This window comes from Phoxinus phoxinus (genome assembly GCF_949152265.1).
Source record: "Phoxinus phoxinus genome assembly, chromosome: 4".
NCBI classification, from domain to species: Eukaryota; Metazoa; Chordata; class Actinopteri; order Cypriniformes; family Leuciscidae; genus Phoxinus; species Phoxinus phoxinus.
In genome coordinates this window covers 4049221-4069415 of record NC_136879.1, presented here as the reverse complement: position 1 = coordinate 4069415, position 20195 = coordinate 4049221, and the positions used below count along the sequence as shown (strand labels likewise).

At 45.5% G+C, this 20195-nt stretch overlaps 3 protein-coding genes across 10 annotated transcripts in view; 1 reads left to right on the top strand and 2 right to left on the bottom strand.

The window, feature by feature from the left end:
- The window catches only part of mfsd1 (major facilitator superfamily domain containing 1), a 17833-nt gene extending 17423 nt beyond the window's left edge, over positions 1-410 (bottom strand). Inside the window, exon 1 of one of the 2 annotated variants that reach the window (XM_079610567.1) lies at positions 118-410. In XM_079610567.1, coding sequence (XP_079466693.1) covers positions 118-271 — 154 coding nt within the window. In that variant the 5' untranslated portion in view covers positions 272-410. The remainder of the gene's footprint in view (positions 1-117) is intronic. The other variant, XM_079610566.1, reaches the window with a different exon arrangement.
- Positions 309-20195, top strand: lxn (latexin). 7 transcript variants are annotated; one of them, XM_079610571.1, is made up of 9 exons: positions 309-385; positions 873-945; positions 1320-1710; positions 8569-8721; positions 15099-15161; positions 17274-17457; positions 17645-17781; positions 18806-18868; positions 18945-20195. In XM_079610571.1, exons 3-9 carry the CDS (start codon positions 1600-1602, stop codon positions 19059-19061), a joined length of 828 nt encoding a protein of 275 aa, XP_079466697.1. In that variant the 5' UTR covers positions 309-385; positions 873-945; positions 1320-1599; the 3' UTR covers positions 19062-20195. The 7 variants fall into 7 exon arrangements, with proteins under 7 accessions (XP_079466697.1, XP_079466696.1, XP_079466695.1 ...); XM_079610570.1 differs by lacking the exon at positions 309-385 and adding an exon at positions 468-588; XM_079610569.1 differs by lacking the exon at positions 309-385 and adding an exon at positions 468-588 and having other exon boundaries at positions 1589-1710; positions 15099-15188; positions 18945-20116.
- Positions 3069-20195, bottom strand: part of gfm1 (G elongation factor, mitochondrial 1) — a 50591-nt gene continuing 33464 nt past the window's right edge. Inside the window, exons 14-18 of the mRNA XM_079610565.1 lie at positions 7378-7540; positions 4918-5062; positions 4660-4820; positions 3460-3513; positions 3069-3378 (exon numbers count right to left, since the gene is read on the bottom strand). Coding sequence (XP_079466691.1) covers positions 3247-3378; positions 3460-3513; positions 4660-4820; positions 4918-5062; positions 7378-7540 — 655 coding nt within the window. The 3' untranslated portion in view covers positions 3069-3246. The remainder of the gene's footprint in view (positions 3379-3459; positions 3514-4659; positions 4821-4917; positions 5063-7377; positions 7541-20195) is intronic.

Sequence of the window (20195 nt, the reverse complement as noted above, 5' to 3'; positions counted from 1 at the left end):
ACTCTGCGAATGACACTCTATCATGCGAATATAACGCGATATGGATATGAATATGTGGATGGTGTGTGTGTGTGTGTGTGTTGTGACTCGTCGTCGGGATTGGTTGTGTTTTCTTACCGAAGCCCAGAAAGCACATGAAGACCAGCACCAGGATCCGGTGGAGCAGGTGCCTCGGGTCACACAGCGGGCTCAGGTGCCGAGACCCCTCATCTTCATCTTCTTCATCATCATCTTCATCTAAGATGCTCCGGTGCTCCTCTCTGACTGCCATGTTCAAACTCGCGCAGTCATGTGACAGACAGGCAGTTGAGGGTCACGTGATCATCACAAGGAAACACTACCGTTTTTTCTAACTTGGACAAACGCATTTCCTGAACGCATTAATGTACGTTTCCTTGTTGTGTGTTATTCTCACAATTCGTGTTTAAAAACACAAGTTTGCTTACACACGCCAAACTGAAGCGAATATCCGCTGGGAACGTGTTCAGTTCTGTCTGTTGATTCGCTTCTAACACTCGAAACTGATCCAGCGATTCAAGTTTTTCATCAAGTTGAAGTTTGACGTGATGTGTCGATTAATTTAGTTTGGTGCGTTTTATTTCCCCATGAAACAATACCTCATATTTTACATAAAAATGTGAATGAACTTGCTACATGATTTTACATATTGATAGAAAACATTATATTATTTATATAGTACATAATAGTTATGGTCCGAAATGAAGGTTACATTCTCAATTAAATTCGTAATTTATAATGTAACCTACATTCCAATTTTATTATATTTTATATGTGTAAATTAATGTACTAATATTCTGATACATATATAACACGCAAACTAAAAAAATTAGTTTATGTCTGTCAAACTCCAGTATATGCCATAAATCACATGACCTGCTAGAAGTGACATCATTTCCTTGGAGGGAAAACTACTCCAAGAACAAAGTAAGTGTCAGTCATAAACTTTTCTCTCTTTTTAATCATTTCTAGAAGACTCTAATAGTGTAAAACATACCATGTCAACCCTGTTGTGTTCATACTGGACATGAAAATGTTTATTTATTTTCTTCCTGTTAATCTTCTGCTAGCATGTTGTTGTTTCCTAGCTAGCAGTGAGCTTCTGTTGCTTAAAACACTTTCAGCCGGTTACACATGCTACACAAAAGTCCACACAAACAAACATATCATCGCTCAGATGATATATGGATCACTTTACTGTTTATCATGCATGATTTCCTGAAACAGAGCACAAAATATTATCTTTGAGTAAACGATCCGTGTCCACACTATCACTTTCCATCCTTTATTCTTCTGTGAAGCCTCTTGAACTTGAGCCAGCTCCTGTTTGACCTCATCTGCCAGGAAGTGACATCACTCTGGAGGGAAAGCAGCAGCACAAACATCATTGGATTGATGATTTCTGAGATGTTGAGTGTCTTCCTCGTCGTCACGAAGCTCTTGTGTGCCTGATCTGGTGTGTCTGTGCAAGCGTGGCGAGAGTCTGCTGCAGTGCTTTGGGTCTGTGTGAGGAAATCTTCAGGTCTGGAAAGCGTCAGTGTTGTGTAACTGATCTCGGCTGTATAAACAGGACTGAGGGTGATGGAGGTGTTCTGGCTGCTTCTCTCTCTCTCTCTGCTTGAGCTCAGTGCGGCTCTACCCGGCTCTCACTCGACCAGGCGACCCACGGACCCAGCGCCGCTCCAGTCCCAGGTAAACCAGTGCTCATTACCAGTCTGCTTTAGCTTCATGCTTCTGCACCAGTGTGTTTGCTGAGGGCATTCCTGCCTCATCTTCAGCGCTGTTGTGATCCAGAAAGCCGCATTTGAAAGCTTCGACGGCTGCGATGATTTCTGAGGAAGCTTTATGGTCTAATGAGATACAATAACTAAGTGAACATCTAATTACTACAATGTTATTTCTCGCTACATTCATAAAGTGGAAAAATTGACCAACAACCACAACTTTCAGACGCCATTTTGATTATTTTAGCTCAAGTGTCATGGTATCGAACACACAGGATTGTGGGATATCATAAGCAGCGAAGGACACACAAACCAATCAGATGAAGGGATCTCAGTAGACAGGAAGTGACACGACCACTGATTCAGACGTGCTTATCTTTTATATGATATGATCTTTTTATGATTGTGAACAAGAATTATTGTTTGTTTGATGGTAAATATGAAAGATTGGTTGAGCCAAAAAAAAAAAAAAAATCCGTCTTTGCAAAATATAACTTGCAAAGTTATCATTTGTACATCGATGAGCCAAAACATTATTTTGTAGTTATAGATGAAGTGAATATTGTTGATCATCTCCTAACAAGGCCACATATTAAAGTCCCCCTGTAGTCAATAATTAGTTTTTAAACACCAAAATTACATATTTAAACGTTTTTACCTTAATGCCTTTAAATATCTTGAATGTAACTCGACACCCTTCCCTCATTTAGTATGTGCGGATCTATGAATATGCAAATGAGCCCCGCCTCCACTCACTCACTCACTCACTCACTCAGAGATCCACTGGCTGACGATCACACGTTGATCTGATTGGTTACAAGGTAGTGTGTGACGTCAGAAACACCAGCGATTTCACACCGTGTGTTTGAGACTGTCTTTGTTTCACTGCAGTTTTAAGCAGAAAATACTCAGCAACGCTGTCCACTTATGAACTTAAAGCAGATTAAAAACACCACATAGACACACAAACAGCATTAAAAGCTGGATTTTCACCACAGCGGGACTTTAAAACCACAGTTTCTCTATTTTATTCAGTATAATCATCAGTTCTGGCTCATCAGTGTATGTCGTCGGGTGAGACGCATGTATTTATTGCTTCATTGCAGAGAAAGATTCCCTCTGGCAGTGTGTGTAAGTGATCGGTGTACCTGTGTGTGTACAGGTGTGTGTAACTGAGCCGGGTGTGTGGCGTAACATGCTTCTGAAATCCCCTCGCTCTCTACATCTGGCTCATGTTTCTCCTCACAGCGGGTCTGAGGGAGTCATGTTATGGAGTGTGTGATAGCTCGAGTTAGGCGAGGTGTTACGACTCGACACACACTGATTTAAAGCAGATCATCATTTTATATTAAACCACCACATGTGCAACCATTCGCTGTACAGTGACATTTACAGTGTCTGAGCAAACCCATGCAGCCGATCTCTGCCAATCACACGTGGCCTTCTTGACATGTGAGCTTGTTACAGACGTCCGTGAGCTGTGTGTGTGTGTGTGTGTGTGTGTTCAGTTCTTCCACTTGCTCTTCTTGGCGGGCATCTGTCCCGTGGCCTCCAGGTGCTTGTTGACCAGATCTTCCTGAACGCCGGGCAGACAGGGCTGATATCTGCTGTAGTCCATGGTGTACTCGCCTTTACCCTGAACACACACACACACACAGGTGAGAGCAGGAACATGCGTCTGCACAGTCTTCAGCACTGAGAGAGTGTGTGTGTTTACCTCAGTGCAGGAGCGCAGCTCTGTGGAGTATCCGAACATGTCATTCAGCGGGATCTGAAACCACATCACGGGCTCAAGGGTTTCAGTTTAATCTCGCACGCAGTTATATATTTCAGAAATATTTGCATGTATATACTATATATATATATATATTTCTTAAATGTATACATGTGTGTGTGCATATATTATACACAATACTTATACACACACACATTCTGTAAACACCAGCTTGTATTGTGGATGATTAACTACTTTGGACAGAAAAGTGGTGAATTGTCAAAAGTATCACAATGCAAAGAATCTCGAGTGGCTTAAAATAGACTTTGTTTTCTTTAAACTAGCGATGCACAACACATCGGTATCGGCTGATATATGTTCCTGTTTAATGTCATCATTAAAGCTGATAAATAATGTATTGTGTCCTGCAGCTGAGACGCTTCAGATGCGCACTGTTCAACAGGATGACTTTAAATAGCTTGAAATATGACTGGAATCACAGTTCAGTGCAACATGTGTGAATATAGGCCACATAAAATCACAAATAACAGGCCATGTATCCAGTGTGTGGGACGTGGCTTTTAATGGCGAGTTTTGTTTTTGAAATCAAGCGCTCGTAAACTACATAAAAGTTTGGATTTAGATTTATTGGCTTTTACACATGTGACCCTGGATCACTTCACCAGTCTGGAGCCGCACGGGTATATCTGTGGCAATAGCCAACTATACATTGTACGGGTCAAAATTATACATTTTTCTTTAATGTTAAAAATCATGAGGATATTAAGATCATGTTCCATGAAGATATTTAGTAAATGTCCTGCCGTGAATATATAAAACATGTATTTTTGTGAGTGAATGCAGCACAATCGTGAACATAAATGCACAACTTTAAAGGAGATTTTCTCAATGTTTACATTTTTTTGCTCCTCAGATTCCAGATTTACAATAGTTGTGTCTCGACCAAATATTGTCCTATCCTAACAAACCACACATCAATGGACAGATTATTTATTCAGCTTTCATGTTATGTATACATCTCAATTTCATAAAACTGACCCATGTGACTGGTGTTGTGATCCAGGCTCACATATGAAGAATGATCACATGTCCACATCAGTGCACCCCTAGTTAAACTGTAATGTGGTCTTTGTGTGGTTTGGTCTTGCCTGATCCAGACGGATGCAGTGGTGAGTAACTCACGTCAGCGTAGAGTGTGAAGTAGCCCTCGGCCCCGTCCTGTCCCGTGATCACGCCGTGCCGCCGGTTGACCCCTGCGATGATGACCCCCTGGAACTCGTTAGGAGCCACGATCTCCACTGACATCACAGGCTCCAGGATCACCACACTGGCCTTCTCCAGCGCTGAACACACACACACACACACACACACACACACACACACGTCAACACCGGCGCAGCGCACACGAGAGCTGCAGAAGAGGAGGCGTGGACCCCATACCCTGTTTGACAGCGCCCTCTCCGGCCCGGATGAAGGACATCTCGTTGGAGTCCACCATGTGATGCGCTCCGTCGTCCAGCACGAAGCGCACGCCGGAGATCCTGTGTCCCGTCAGAGGACCCTTCTCACTCGCCTCCCTGAAGCCCTGAGGACAGAGGACCGCTTTAGCCAGACCCTCGGGTAAAGACAGGTCTAGTCGACTAGATCTAATCGAGCGGTTTTACTAATAAGCCATACATCATAATAAAGCGCCTTTAACTGCCTATCTAAAATATGTAGAGCCTAATCAGCGCACAGATTCAAACAAAGCTTGCCACCGCGCACCGGCAAACGTAATGATTACGAATGTGTCGTGGAAAAAACAGAATGAGACTGTGTCTAAACTTTTTTATTTTAAGATGTTTGCCTTTATTGTGATCGGATAGTATAGAGCGGACAGAAGCGAGGAGGGAGAGACGGGGACGGGATCGGGAAAGGTCCACAAGCCGGATTTGAACTCGGGTCACCCGGAGCGCAACGGCCCTATGTGTCGGCGCGCTGCCCATGAGGCTATCGGTGCCGACCCGTCTAAACATTTTAATAATTTATTGATAATGTTTTCTGTGTTTTTGGCTGGATTACATATTTTTTCCATTGGAATGTGTTCATTCAAAAGTAGACCTCTCAAGTTTTCTAAAGGTATGTTCCTGATGTCTGCGAGGCAAGTATACGCTGAGTTTCGGCTCGTGTGTGTGATGCGCTCAAGTTCACTGACCCCGAGACGGCAGAAAGCCACATTATTTTGCACAAACACAACGTTTTGTTGCTATTGTGAGTCTTCCCTCAGTGAGTTAGACCCTTTATAGTTTGCATTCTCGTATCTGAATGACCAGATATGAGGAGTATTTTCAGTTAGATGCAGAGAGTGTGCCTGTAGTAATGCAGTAAACAGGCTCACGGACACTCAGATACGCACAGCAGCGCACATGTATCCAGGTTAGCATTAGCGCGAGGGGACTTGTAAAGTTGCTGCTACTGGCGTGTTTATCGGTCGAAGAATGCAGTTAACGATCCCTCGTTACAGCCCGTGTGATTTTCCCACTTTTTCAGCGACTAAATGACTAATACAGTGTTGGTGGACTATTAGGGAGCAGCCCTAACCTAAAGTGAACCAGTTCAACCCAACGATCATTCTGACATCATTTACTGACCCTCATGCCGATCCAAACCGACATGACTTAAAATAATTGTATCCCTTAAATCTCATCTTTGATCACATATTGACATATTTAAACGTTTTTCCCCTTGAACAAAATGTCATCTTGAATGTAACTCGACACCCTTGCCTAATTTAGTATGTGGGGATCTATGAATATGCAGATGAGCCCCGCCTCCACTCACTCACTCACTCACTCAGAGATCCACATGTTGACGATCACACGTTGATCTGATTGGTCAAGGTAGTGTGTGACGTCAGAAACACCAGCGATTTCACACCGTGTGTTTGAGACTGTCTTTGGTTCACTGCAGTTTTAAAGCTGCCGTCGGCAACATTTTTTTGATCAAATTCAGTGAAATTGACACTATAATCCGACAGAACAACATAAATAAGGTGGTTTTATAAAAAACCCGAGCTTCTAACTCCACCTGGAGCGTGTTATTTTGTTTTGCAAAAATCCACCGCTCCCGGATCATCAGGTCTAAACAGTGAGATCTGACTGTCAATCACAGGTCGTGCACAAATCACAGATCCCCCTCCCTCGCGCAGACGCGGACGTTACAATATCACATGCACACGACACGCCTGAAGTTCACCTGAAGATTGTACGAAGCGTGATGGCAGAGAGAAAATCTAATAACAAGCTTCCAATTCCTCGGTTATTGCGATCTATGGATAGATTAGCCAGGGCAGCCTACCTTCGAGTCTATGGTGTTGATCGATGCTGAAGAGACGGACGCGTTCACAGAAAATCAGGTACACACGCACTGACGATGGGCGGGTGCTCGTTGGTAGTGGGGGAGGGGCATGAGAGTTGTAAACATTCTAAATTTTGTCTAAGTCCACTCAATCTGCCAGACTTGCCGACGGCAGCTTTAAGCAGAAAATACTCAGCAATGCTGTCGACTTATGAACTTACACATGGTGTGTGTTAAAGCAGATTAAACACCACATAGACACATAAACTACATTAAAAGCTGGATTTTCACCACAGAGGGACTTTAAAACCACAGTTTCTCTATTTTATTCTTTGTATCGGTTCATATAGCTCTGGAAACCACTATGTATTTGGGAACTAATGCCACAGACACTTTCTGTTTTGATGTTTTAGAGAATTATGTGTATGTTTGCACTGATAGCATGCCTACTTTAGCCTGTACTCGTCTGAACATCAGCTTTAACTCTTAATCTCATGCTGTCGATGAAGTCTACGGTCTCGCGATCACGCCTGTGGACTGTCACGAGACTCTCCGGAGACTCACCTTCTCCACGGCGGGCACGAACTGCTTGGGGATGTTGGTGCCCACGGTCTGGTCACTGAACTCCAGTTTGGTGTTGTTCTCGGGGTCCAGCGGCTCCAGGACGCCCACCACCTTACCGTACTGACCCGAGCCTCCAGACTGCTTCTTATGGGTGAAGTCGAACCTGCAGCACACACACATCTGCGTCAGTGCCGGAACACACATCAGTATTCACAACACACTGTTCTCTGGGGATGCTGATGGGGAGTAACGGTCCAATATCTGTGTGTATACTTTACCCTCTGCTGCTCTACGGTCATCATGACCGGACAAATTAACAAAAACTTTTTTTTATTCATCGGAATGGTACGAAACTTGGTAAATGTTTTGGCACTTGCTGTGGGAACACACACACAAAAGATGTATGGACATGATTGGAATAGGGTTGAATGGTCCTGAAAACAACAGTCACACATGTGCTCCTCGCGGTCAAAAATTACGCTTTTGAAATTAATGATTAATTTCCTCTAGTGGAAGCGTTCGGTACTGCGGCCAAACAACAATCAGGCTCACATTTTGAACATAACTTGTTTAGATTTATGGCTTTAATTTTCTCACAGTTTTAGAGTAAAACATGTTTTTACAAACATATTTCATAAAAAAAATTCGATGATATTTTACTTCTTGCAAAAAACCTTCTGAATGTAACTGGCTAAACTGTTTGGTTGCAATAACGGTTCCTCTGTTCAACTGTTTTAAGCCACTACAGATCTTTATCATCCAGCCATTTTACTTTGTAACGTGTTAAATATAGATATTTGTATTACGCAAACGCTTCAGAAGGCCTTTATTAACCCCCCGGACGGGTCAGTGTGGAGCACTTATGATGGATATGCATTCACTGCCATTATAAAGCTTGGAAGAGCCATGACATTTTTGCTGTGCTGAGAAAGAAACGGTGTCTCTTTAAAAGAGGGCGGGGCTACAGCACAACAGGAAGCGCAGACTCCTCTCGCAGAAACTCTTGCTAGCAGCTTCTACATTTCTGCTTGTGTCTGAACACTGAGTATTTCTTCATCTCCTCGTTTTGACAGTGATCACATGCTCTTGTTACGCAACTGTTAGAGACTCAAAGTCCAGTGTAAGCCACACACACACACGCCCTGTGAGTGAGGTGTGTCTCAGTGCTTGTGTGTGTCTCTGCTCTCTCAGACACAGACGATGGCTACAGGAGATCTGGTTCCCACACACTTCCCAGCGCGGCGAGCGGCTCAAGTGGCCCTGCATCACCTGAACACACACCACGGCTCGCCCTTCAGGGTGTTCGGCCTGCAGCAGGTGCACACGGCCACGGCGGAGGACCAGGTGAGACCAGCTCACAGACACTTCAGCTCAGAGAAACCAGTCAGAGAAACCAGTCAGAGACACTTCAGCTCACAGACACTTCAGCTCAGAGAAACCAGTCAGAGAAACCAGTCAGAGAGAGACTTCAGCTCAGAGAAACCAGTCAGAGAGAGACTTCAGCTCAGAGAAACCAGTCTGAGAGAGACTTCAGCTCAGAGAAACCAGTCAGAGAAACCAGTCTGAGAGACGCTTCAGCTCAGAGAAACCAGTCAGAGAGACACTTCAGCTCAGAGAAACCAGTCAGAGAGAGACTTCAGCTCAGAGAAACCAGTCAGAGAGAGACTTCAGCTCAGAGAAACCAGTCTGAGAGAGACTTCAGCTCAGAGAAACCAGTCAGAGAGAGACTTCAGCTCAGAGAAACCAGTCTGAGAGAGACTTCAGCTCAGAGAAACCAGTCAGAGAAACCAGTCTGAGAGACGCTTCAGCTCAGAGAAACCAGTCAGAGAGACACTTCAGCTCAGAGAAACCAGTCAGAGAAACCAGTCAGAGACACTTCAGCTCAGAGAAACCAGTCAGAGAAACCAGTCAGAGACACTTCAGCTCAGAGAAACCAGTCAGAGAAACCAGTCAGAGACACTTCAGCTCAGAGAAACCAGTCAGAGAGAGACTTCAGCTCAGAGAAACCAGTCAGAGAAACCAGTCAGAGACACTTCAGCTCAGAGAAACCAGTCAGAGACACTTCAGCTCAGAGAAACCAGTCAGAGAAACCAGTCAGAGACACTTCAGCTCAGAGAAACCAGTCAGAGACACTTCAGCTCAGAGAAACCAGTCAGAGACACTTCAGCTCAGAGAAACCAGTCAGAGAAACCAGTCAGAGACGCTTCAGCTCAGAGAAACCAGTCAGAGACGCTTCAGCTCAGAGAAACCAGTCAGAGAAACCAGTCAGAGACACTTCAGCTCAGAGAAACCAGTCAGAGACACTTCAGCTCAGAGAAACCAGTCAGAGAGACACTTCAGCTCAGAGAAACCAGTCAGAGACACTTCAGCTCAGAGAAACCAGTCAGAGAAACCAGTCAGAGACACTTCAGCTCAGAGAAACCAGTCAGGGACACTTCAGCTCAGAGAAACCAGTCAGAGAAACCAGTCAGAGAAACCAGTCAGAGACACTTCAGCTCAGAGAAACCAGTCAGAGAAACCAGTCAGAGACACTTCAGCTCAGAGAAACCAGTCAGAGAGACACTTCAGCTCAGAGAAACCAGTCAGAGACACTTCAGCTCAGAGAAACCAGTCAGAGAAACCAGTCAGAGAAACCAGTCAGAGAGACACTTCAGCTCAGAGAAACCAGTCAGAAAAACCAGTCAGAGACACTTCAGCTCAGAGAAACCAGTCAGAGAAACCAGTCAGAGAGACACTTCAGCTCAGAGAAACCAGTCAGAAAAACCAGTCAGAGACACTTCAGCTCAGAGAAACCAGTCAGAGACACTTCAGCTCAGAGAAACCAGTCAGAGAAACCAGTTTGAGAGAGACTTCAGCTCAGAGAAACCAGTCGGAGAGAGACTTCAGCTCAGAGAAACCAGTCAGAGAGACGCTTCAGCTCAGAGAAACCAGTCAGAGAGACACTTCAGCTCAGAGAAACCAGTCAGAGAGACACTTCAGCTCAGAGAAACCAGTCAGAGAGACACTTCAGCTCAGAGAAACCAGTCAGAGAGACACTTCAGCTCAGAGAAACCAGTCAGAGAGACACTTCAGCTCAGAGAAACCAGTCTGAGAGACACTTCAGCTCAGAGAAACCAGTCTGAGAGACACTTCAGCTCAGAGAAACCAGTCAGAGAGACACTTCAGCTCAGAGAAACCAGTCTGAGAGAGACTTCAGCTCAGAGAAACCAGTCTGAGAGACACTTCAGCTCAGAGAAACCAGTCTGAGAGACGCTTCAGCTCAGAGAAACCAGTCAGAGAGACGCTTCAGCTCAGAGAAACCAGTCAGAGAGACGCTTCAGCTCAGAGAAACCAGTCAGAGAGACACTTCAGCTCAGAGAAACCAGTCAGAGAGACGCTTCAGCTCAGAGAAACCAGTCAGAGAGACACTTCAGCTCAGAGAAACCAGTCAGAGAGACGCTTCAGCTCAGAGAAACCAGTCAGAGAGACACTTCAGCTCAGAGAAACCAGTCTGAGAGAGACTTCAGCTCAGAGAAACCAGTCAGAGAGACACTTCAGCTCAGAGAAACCAGTCAGAGAGACGCTTCAGCTCAGAGAAACCAGTCAGAGAGACGCTTCAGCTCAGAGAAACCAGTCAGAGAGACACTTCAGCTCAGAGAAACCAGTCAGAGAGACGCTTCAGCTCAGAGAAACCAGTCAGAGAGACGCTTCAGCTCAGAGAAACCAGTCTGAGAGAGACTTCAGCTCAGAGAAACCAGTCAGAGAGACACTTCAGCTCAGAGAAACCAGTCAGAGAAACCAGTCAGAGAGACACTTCAGCTCAGAGAAACCAGTCAGAGACACTTCAGCTCAGAGAAACCAGTCAGAGAAACCAGTTTGAGAGAGACTTCAGCTCAGAGAAACCAGTCAGAGAGAGACTTCAGCTCAGAGAAACCAGTCAGAGAGAGGCTTCAGCTCAGAGAAACCAGTCAGAGAGACACTTCAGCTCAGAGAAACCAGTCAGAGAGAGACTTCAGCTCAGAGAAACCAGTCTGAGAGAGACTTCAGTTCAGAGAAACCAGTCAGAGAGAGACTTCAGCTCAGAGAAACCAGTCAGAGACACTTCAGCTCAGAGAAACCAGTCTGAGAGAGACTTCAGCTCAGAGAAACCAGTCTGAGAGAGACTTCAGCTCAGAGAAACCAGTCTGAGAGACTTCAGCTCAGAGAAACCAGTCAGAGAGACACTTCAGCTCAGAGAAACCAGTCAGAGACACTTCAGCTCAGAGAAACCAGTCTGAGAGAGACTTCAGCTCAGAGAAACCAGTCAGAGAGACACTTCAGCTCAGAGAAACCAGTCAGAGAGACACTTCAGCTCAGAGAAACCAGTCTGAGAGACACTTCAGCTCAGAGAAACCAGTCAGAGAGACGCTTCAGCTCAGAGAAACCAGTCAGAGAGACGCTTCAGCTCAGAGAAACCAGTCAGAGAGACACTTCAGCTCAGAGAAACCAGTCAGAGAGACGCTTCAGCTCAGAGAAACCAGTCAGAGAGACGCTTCAGCTCAGAGAAACCAGTCAGAGAGACACTTCAGCTCAGAGAAACCAGTCAGAGAGACGCTTCAGCTCAGAGAAACCAGTCAGAGAGACACTTCAGCTCAGAGAAACCAGTCTGAGAGAGACTTCAGCTCAGAGAAACCAGTCAGAGAGACACTTCAGCTCAGAGAAACCAGTCAGAGAGACGCTTCAGCTCAGAGAAACCAGTCAGAGAGACGCTTCAGCTCAGAGAAACCAGTCAGAGAGACACTTCAGCTCAGAGAAACCAGTCAGAGAGACGCTTCAGCTCAGAGAAACCAGTCAGAGAGACGCTTCAGCTCAGAGAAACCAGTCTGAGAGAGACTTCAGCTCAGAGAAACCAGTCAGAGAGACACTTCAGCTCAGAGAAACCAGTCAGAGAAACCAGTCAGAGAGACACTTCAGCTCAGAGAAACCAGTCAGAGAAACCAGTCAGAGACACTTCAGCTCAGAGAAACCAGTCAGAGAAACCAGTTTGAGAGAGACTTCAGCTCAGAGAAACCAGTCAGAGAGAGACTTCAGCTCAGAGAAACCAGTCAGAGAGAGGCTTCAGCTCAGAGAAACCAGTCAGAGAGACACTTCAGCTCAGAGAAACCAGTCAGAGAGAGACTTCAGCTCAGAGAAACCAGTCTGAGAGAGACTTCAGTTCAGAGAAACCAGTCAGAGAGAGACTTCAGCTCAGAGAAACCAGTCAGAGACACTTCAGCTCAGAGAAACCAGTCTGAGAGAGACTTCAGCTCAGAGAAACCAGTCTGAGAGAGACTTCAGCTCAGAGAAACCAGTCTGAGAGACTTCAGCTCAGAGAAACCAGTCAGAGAGACACTTCAGCTCAGAGAAACCAGTCAGAGACACTTCAGCTCAGAGAAACCAGTCTGAGAGAGACTTCAGCTCAGAGAAACCAGTCAGAGAGACACTTCAGCTCAGAGAAACCAGTCAGAGAGACACTTCAGCTCAGAGAAACCAGTCTGAGAGACACTTCAGCTCAGAGAAACCAGTCAGAGAGACGCTTCAGCTCAGAGAAACCAGTCAGAGAGACGCTTCAGCTCAGAGAAACCAGTCAGAGAGACACTTCAGCTCAGAGAAACCAGTCAGAGAGACGCTTCAGCTCAGAGAAACCAGTCAGAGAGACACTTCAGCTCAGAGAAACCAGTCAGAGAGACGCTTCAGCTCAGAGAAACCAGTCAGAGAGACACTTCAGCTCAGAGAAACCAGTCTGAGAGAGACTTCAGCTCAGAGAAACCAGTCAGAGAGACACTTCAGCTCAGAGAAACCAGTCAGAGAGACGCTTCAGCTCAGAGAAACCAGTCAGAGAGACGCTTCAGCTCAGAGAAACCAGTCAGAGAGACACTTCAGCTCAGAGAAACCAGTCAGAGAGACGCTTCAGCTCAGAGAAACCAGTCAGAGAGACACTTCAGCTCAGAGAAACCAGTCAGAGAGAGACTTCAGCTCAGAGAAACCAGTCAGAGAGACACTTCAGCTCAGAGAAACCAGTCAGAGAGACACTTCAGCTCAGAGAAACCAGTCAGAGAGAGACTTCAGCTCAGAGAAACCAGTCAGAGAGAGACTTCAGCTCAGAGAAACCAGTCTGAGAGAGACTTCAGCTCAGAGAAACCAGTTTGAGAGAGACTTCAGCTCAGAGAAACCAGTCTGAGAGAGACTTCAGCTCAGAGAAACCAGTCTGAGAGAGACTTCAGCTCAGAGAAACCAGTCTGAGAGAGGCTTCAGCTCAGAGAAACCAGTCTGAGAGAGACTTCAGCTCAGAGAAACCAGTCTGAGAGAGGCTTCAGCTCAGAGAAACCAGTCTGAGAGAGACTTCAGCTCAGAGAAACCAGTCTGAGAGAGGCTTCAGCTCAGAGAAACCAGTCTGAGAGAGACTTCAGCTCAGAGAAACCAGTCAGAGAGACGCTTCAGCTCAGAGAAACCAGTCTGAGAGAGGCTTCAGCTCAGAGAAACCAGTCTGAGAGAGGCTTCAGCTCAGAGAAACCAGTCTGAGAGAGACTTCAGCTCAGAGAAACCAGTCAGAGAGACGCTTCAGCTCAGAGAAACCAGTCTGAGAGAGACTTCAGCTCAGAGAAACCAGTCTGAGAGAGGCTTCAGCTCAGAGAAACCAGTCTGAGAGAGACTTCAGCTCAGAGAAACCAGTCTGAGAGAGACTTCAGCTCAGAGAAACCAGTCTGAGAGAGGCTTCAGCTCAGAGAAACCAGTCTGAGAGAGACTTCAGCTCAGAGAAACCAGTCTGAGAGAGACTTCAGCTCAGAGAAACCAGTCAGAGAGACGCTTCAGCTCAGAGAAACCAGTCAGAGAGACACTTCAGCTCAGAGAAACCAGTCAGAGAGACGCTTCAGCTCAGAGAAACCAGTCAGAGAGACACTTCAGCTCAGAGAAACCAGTCAGAGAGACACTTCAGCTCAGAGAAACCAGTCTGAGAGAGGCTTCAGCTCAGAGAAACCAGTCTGAGAGAGACTTCAGCTCAGAGAAACCAGTCTGAGAGAGACTTCAGCTCAGAGAAACCAGTCAGAGAGACGCTTCAGCTCAGAGAAACCAGTCAGAGAGACACTTCAGCTCAGAGAAACCAGTCTGAGAGAGACTTCAGCTCAGAGAAACCAGTCTGAGACACTTCAGCTCAGAGAAACCAGTCAGAGAGAGACTTCAGCTCATAGAAACCAGTCTGAGAGAGACTTCAGCTCAGAGAAACCAGTCAGAGAGAGACTTCAGCTCAGAGAAACCAGTCTGAGAGAGACTTCAGCTCAGAGGAACAGATTTTCACAAGATTTGAGGAGTTGCAAGTGCCTAAGTGAGGTTGTACTGCGAGTGTGAATGAAAGGATCAGTGCAAATATGTTTAATATGTTACTACAAGTTTGTGTCTGTCATTGTATTCCTGTGAATGGCGTTTTAAACATTTGTGACTTGTCTGCAGCTTCAAATTCAGAATACAGGTTTGTGACTATTGTCTGCGAGTGCAAATCTCAACATTCAACTTCAGATTTTTATTTTACAGGTTTTCACATTGTAGCTGTGAGTGTAAATTGTAGCATACAAGCACACATTTCTATTGTTGTAGTTCTCTGTTCACATCTACATGCTCTGGGGTGTTGCTCCTCCTTTACCTTCAGCGAGACTCGGCCTGTCTGCGAGTGTTTGCTGAAGAACTGACTCTTGTGTTTGCTAAAGGCCTGACTCTTGTGTTGACAGGTCGTGGGAACCGCAGGGAGGAAGTACAGCCTGGATTTCTCTGTGACGGACTATGGAAGCTCGGTATGTTTCAGATCCATGACAAACGAGGTGTAAAACCAGTCAGCAACACAACTCACTCTGACTCACTCCTGACAAACCTGCTGAAGGAAAAAGCTCTAGTGTTATACTAAATCAATGCATGAACTGCTGTCATTGTTAGAGAAGAGAGTGTGTTACAGCTTCAGTACTCGCTCTGACAACGGGTTGATCAGGATTAGCATCAGTCATTTTTTGACCACAATATGATTTTTGTATAATTCATAACTCAAATAGCACGGCTGTCTCCATAATACTCGTTCCCTTTTGAACGGTCAGTCGTATTGGGTCTGCTAGACACGATGGGGAACCAATCCAAACACCAATAGTGTCAGAACCCTTAAGAATAATAGTGGGCCGGGCTCACACGCAGACCAGCTCCAACTACACGGAAAGGATATGTGCCTGCAATGCAGGGACTTCCAAGTTATAAAACCTGGAGAATGTGGACGGCGAGGACTAGCCGGCCGCCGCAGATTTATCACTAATAGACACTTCACTGGACGCTCAGGAGGAGGCCATGCCTCTGGTGGAGTGTGCTCTGACACCGATGGGGCGCTGCAGGCCCATAGAAGCGTAGGCTAGAGCAATAGCGTCCACCCGCCAGCGGGACAACCTTTGCTTTGTGGCCGGAAGCCCTTTGGTGTGTGGCCACCGAAGCTTATGAAGAGCTGCTCCGACTGTCTGAGCGGAGCGCTCTAAATATGCTCTCAGGGCCCGACCAGGCCGAGCTGGTGTAATTGTTACTCGTCTTCCGTCATGCGAAGAGCAGCAAGCGAAATTACTTGTGCTTTGAACGGAGTTGAAATAGCCATGGCTTGAGGACGACTTTAGAGTTGCCTGGTCCAAACTCACGGCAGAGAGCGCTTGGAGCGCTTGACCGATGCTAAAGCTAGCAGTAGTGCAGTGTTGAGCGAGAGTTGCTTATTCTGCTCTCCTGAAATTGCTCTAGATCATTTGAACCGTCTGGAGATGGAGGGTTCATTCCCCTGGGCACACATTGCCCCGGGACAGCATGTCTGCTCCCTGGTTCAGTCTGCCCGGCACGTGCGCCGCTCTCGGCGAGCACAGGTTGACTCTTGCCCATAAGAAGAGACTTTGGATAGCCTGTACAGAGGTCTCGACCTGAGCCCGCCCTGGCGGTTTATATAGGACACCACTGTTGTGCTGTCTGATTGGACTAAGACATGGTGACCTACCAGGTGTCATAGGAAGCTTTTGAGGGCCAGCAAAACCTCCAACATTTCTAGGCAGTTGATATGCAGCCGCTTCTCGTCTTGTCCAAGAGCCAGACGCCGATTTGCCCTGGCACAGAGCTCCCTAACTCATGCTGGAGGCGTCCGTGGTGCAAGTGCTGCATCCATGCACTTCGTAAAAGTGTGTGGGGCCAGAGACAGCCCGAATGGTAGGACTGTACACTGGTAGGCCACCCCTTCGGACGCCAATCTCAAAAACGGTCTGTGGCGGGGGGCTTTATGTGCCACAATCGTGGCGCAACATTTGAATCAGCGTCGCCGCTCTTTTAGAAATAAATTTGCCTTGTAGGCGCTCGGCAGAGAAACAGCTCGCCGCGTGATGATCAGCTGGAGCGCGCTGGATCTTCTGTCGGCTCGGTTTCCCTCTGCAAAGAAGGCTTCCTGTGTATTCTGCGAAGTCCAAGATCGGCGCTGAAGGAGATTACATTTGATGTTATTTTAATAAAAGGGAGTCTAGCAGACGCAATACGACTGATCGTTCGAAAGGGATCTGCTGTTGTCTATGTGAATATACAGTAAAGTGTAATGTATTAATGTGATCAAAGCTGAGTTTCCAGCATCATTACTCCAGTCTTCAGTGTCACATGATCCTTCAGAAATCAGTGTAATATGATGATCTGATGCTCAAGACACATTTATGATTATTATCAGTGTTGAAAACAGTTGTGCTGATTCATATTTTATGAATAGAATGTTCAAAAGAACAGCATTTAATTCATTTTTGTAAGATTATAAATATCTTTATAATGAAAAAAAGGTCTTGCCGACCCCAAACTTTTGAACAGTGATGCATGTGATCGAGTGAAGCCCAGGTTTTCCATCATAACGTGTGTGTGTGTAGGGCTCGGTGCTGCGCTGCTCAGCGGAGGTGTTGTTCCCCCGGACGGAGACACACACACACACTCCTCCGGAGGTGCATCTGCGCTGTGAGGACCTGACACACATCAGCAGCTCGCCGGAGGAACTCGCTTTCTACCAGAAACACACAGCGCCTCACAGCGCCATCTCTGCGCACGACCTGCCAGGTGTGTGTGACACACACTAACACACCTGCACTGCCAGTCAAACGCTGGGGATCGGAAACATTTTTAACGTTCTTAAAAGAAGTCTCTTCTGCTCACCAACCCAAACTTATGAACAGTAGTGTGTTAGTAACTTAGTAGTACAGTAGTAACTTATGAACTCTCTGTGTGTGTGTGTGTGTGTGTGCAGACAGCCAGGGGAACATCAGTCAGGACATGCAGCCGTTCTGGCATCTGGCTCGTGTGGCGGCGTCCTTCATCATGCTGAGAGAGTCCAGCGAGAACACCGAGTATAACATGGCACAGGTGGCCAACCTCACACAGCAGGTCAGAGCTCGACACACACACTCGACACACACACCCGACGCGCTTCTCATCTCTACAACTGTTATTAATGAACGTGGAACATGTGTCCAAACTTTAAAGCAGTGTTATTCAAAAGCCGGACCGCCATTTACCGTTTCTCCAGATTAAAGTGAGCAGCGCGTCCACACCACACACACTCAGGGTTGGGTATGGTAATGATCTTTCAGAGCTACATCTATTATATTGTACTCTAGAGCTAAAAGTGCTTCATTCAAGCCCTTTCTACTCAGTGTGTATTGCTTCTCTCTCGACCTCGCTAAACACACATAGCGCCGCATTAAGAGCTGCTACGTTATTTAAACAACAGAAGCAGAAACCGGTGAACAGCAAAATACTTCTCGAACACACCGAACAACACGAGAATGCAGTGACGACTGCTAATGTGTGGGGCATCTTTGGACGGTTTCTTCATAATAAACAATGTTAGAATTTGGAAAATTATTTAGAGATTGCAAGAGAAGACAATTTTTATTTTTTTTAATTACTAGCTAACTCTGTTTTGTCCTCATGATGAGAGATTATGTACGTTGTTTGTTTTTAGTAGTTTATTGCTTTGAGGAAAATAAAGAAATAGCCCGTACTTTTCTCAAGAGGTTTTCTCAGTCCTCAGGGCTTCTGGGTGCCGCACACAAAGGCGTCAAAATGTAAAATAAAACATATATAGCCAGTTTAAACATCTGATCTAACCTTTTCATATTCATATCCAGTTGGGAGAAATATTTTAAGTTTAATTAAGATTTCTATTAAGTATTTAATACTACTTTTGGGTAAATATTGGTTAAAAACCCCAGACATCACCGTTCTGTGGACCCGGATTTTCATCTTTAATGACTATTTTGAGTGGGTAGGATTCTGCTCCACAAAGTATTGTCCAGACCTCCACTGGGAAGGAGATCTAGGACTTTAACTGAAACTCCTGCTTTAAAGTGTTGTGAGCGATTGCCACGTGTTACGAGAGGCTGAAGAATAACGTCCTCTATCTTAGGAGACGAGCGAGAAGCAGCTGATGCTGAAGTACCACGTTCTCCTTCATGACATCGTCTCACAGGTGAGAAACGCAGATCTGTAAAGCAGAGTCTCGGACAGAGCAAGAGTGTGTGTCAATGTCATGATCTGTTGTGCAGGAGATCATCCACTGGAAGCTGTTATGCTCCTGGTCTCCTGAGGGGGGCGTCAGCGTGCTGGAGACCGAGTGGCTTCCCAAGTGCCCTCATGACACCGGACCGCCAACAGCAAACTGAGCACACACACGTGCGCGCGCACACACACACACACACACACACGTCTCCTGAGGGGGCATCAGCGCGCGGGAGACCGAGTGGCTTCCCAAGTGCCCTCATGACACCGGACCGCCAACAGCACACTGAGCACACACACACACACACACACGCATCAGCACTAATAAACGGAGATAATAGCACTGGCTGCAGTTCTTCATCTGAGAAAGCGTCTGATTCTGGCCTCACTGCCGCACACATGCACACATGGAGCTAATGATTCACTATAGTTTTTGCCATATCTTGAATTAGGTTTTATAATCCTGTTTTCAAGTCAGTTAAAGTTTTCTTTTTAACACGAATGAGATTTTTTTTCAGTTAACGTTTAGTTCATTTCAAATGATTTTGGTTACACTTTATTTTAATGTTTCCTTTTAACAGTTCAACTCTACATTTAAGTACTGAGTATTATTCATTAAGCACATGTACTTACTATAGGGTTAGGGGTTTGATTTAGGGTTAGTTGTAATTATGCATAATTTATAGTTATCACTACTAGGGCTGTCAAAATGGCTGAAAAGCTACATTCTAATTTTTAAAAAAAATATTAGCAAAATTCAAATTATATTTGAATTCTAAAGGCAATACTTAAAAAAAGTTTCTTCTGGTCCCACAAGAGGGCGCAAGCGAGTGCAATAAACAAACACTATCAGATCAAGCATGGCATCTTTAATCTGACAGATCTGCAGGTTTGGCTAGTATGGCGGTGCAGCTGCTCAATACGTGGATACACACTTTCTAGATGTTTAGGTTTAAGCAAGATTGTCTCCATTTCTCTCACTCTCTTTCCCCCCATTTTTCAATTTAACCCTCTGGGGTCTAAGGTGTTTTTGGGGTCCTTGAGATGTTCTGACATGCCCTGACATTTGTGCTTTTTTCAGTTGCTTATAAACATATTAATGGCAAAGGTGTAATTACACTCTATTTATCACAAACAGGGCTACCATAATATGTGAGCAACATGCATGAACATATATAACATGTATTTTTGAGATAATAATGTTTATGCATGGTTATTCAAAAAACAAAAAATTAAAGTGTCTGAAATAACGGCACAAAACACATAGTAAATGTGTTCACAATACTTTTGAGTAATGG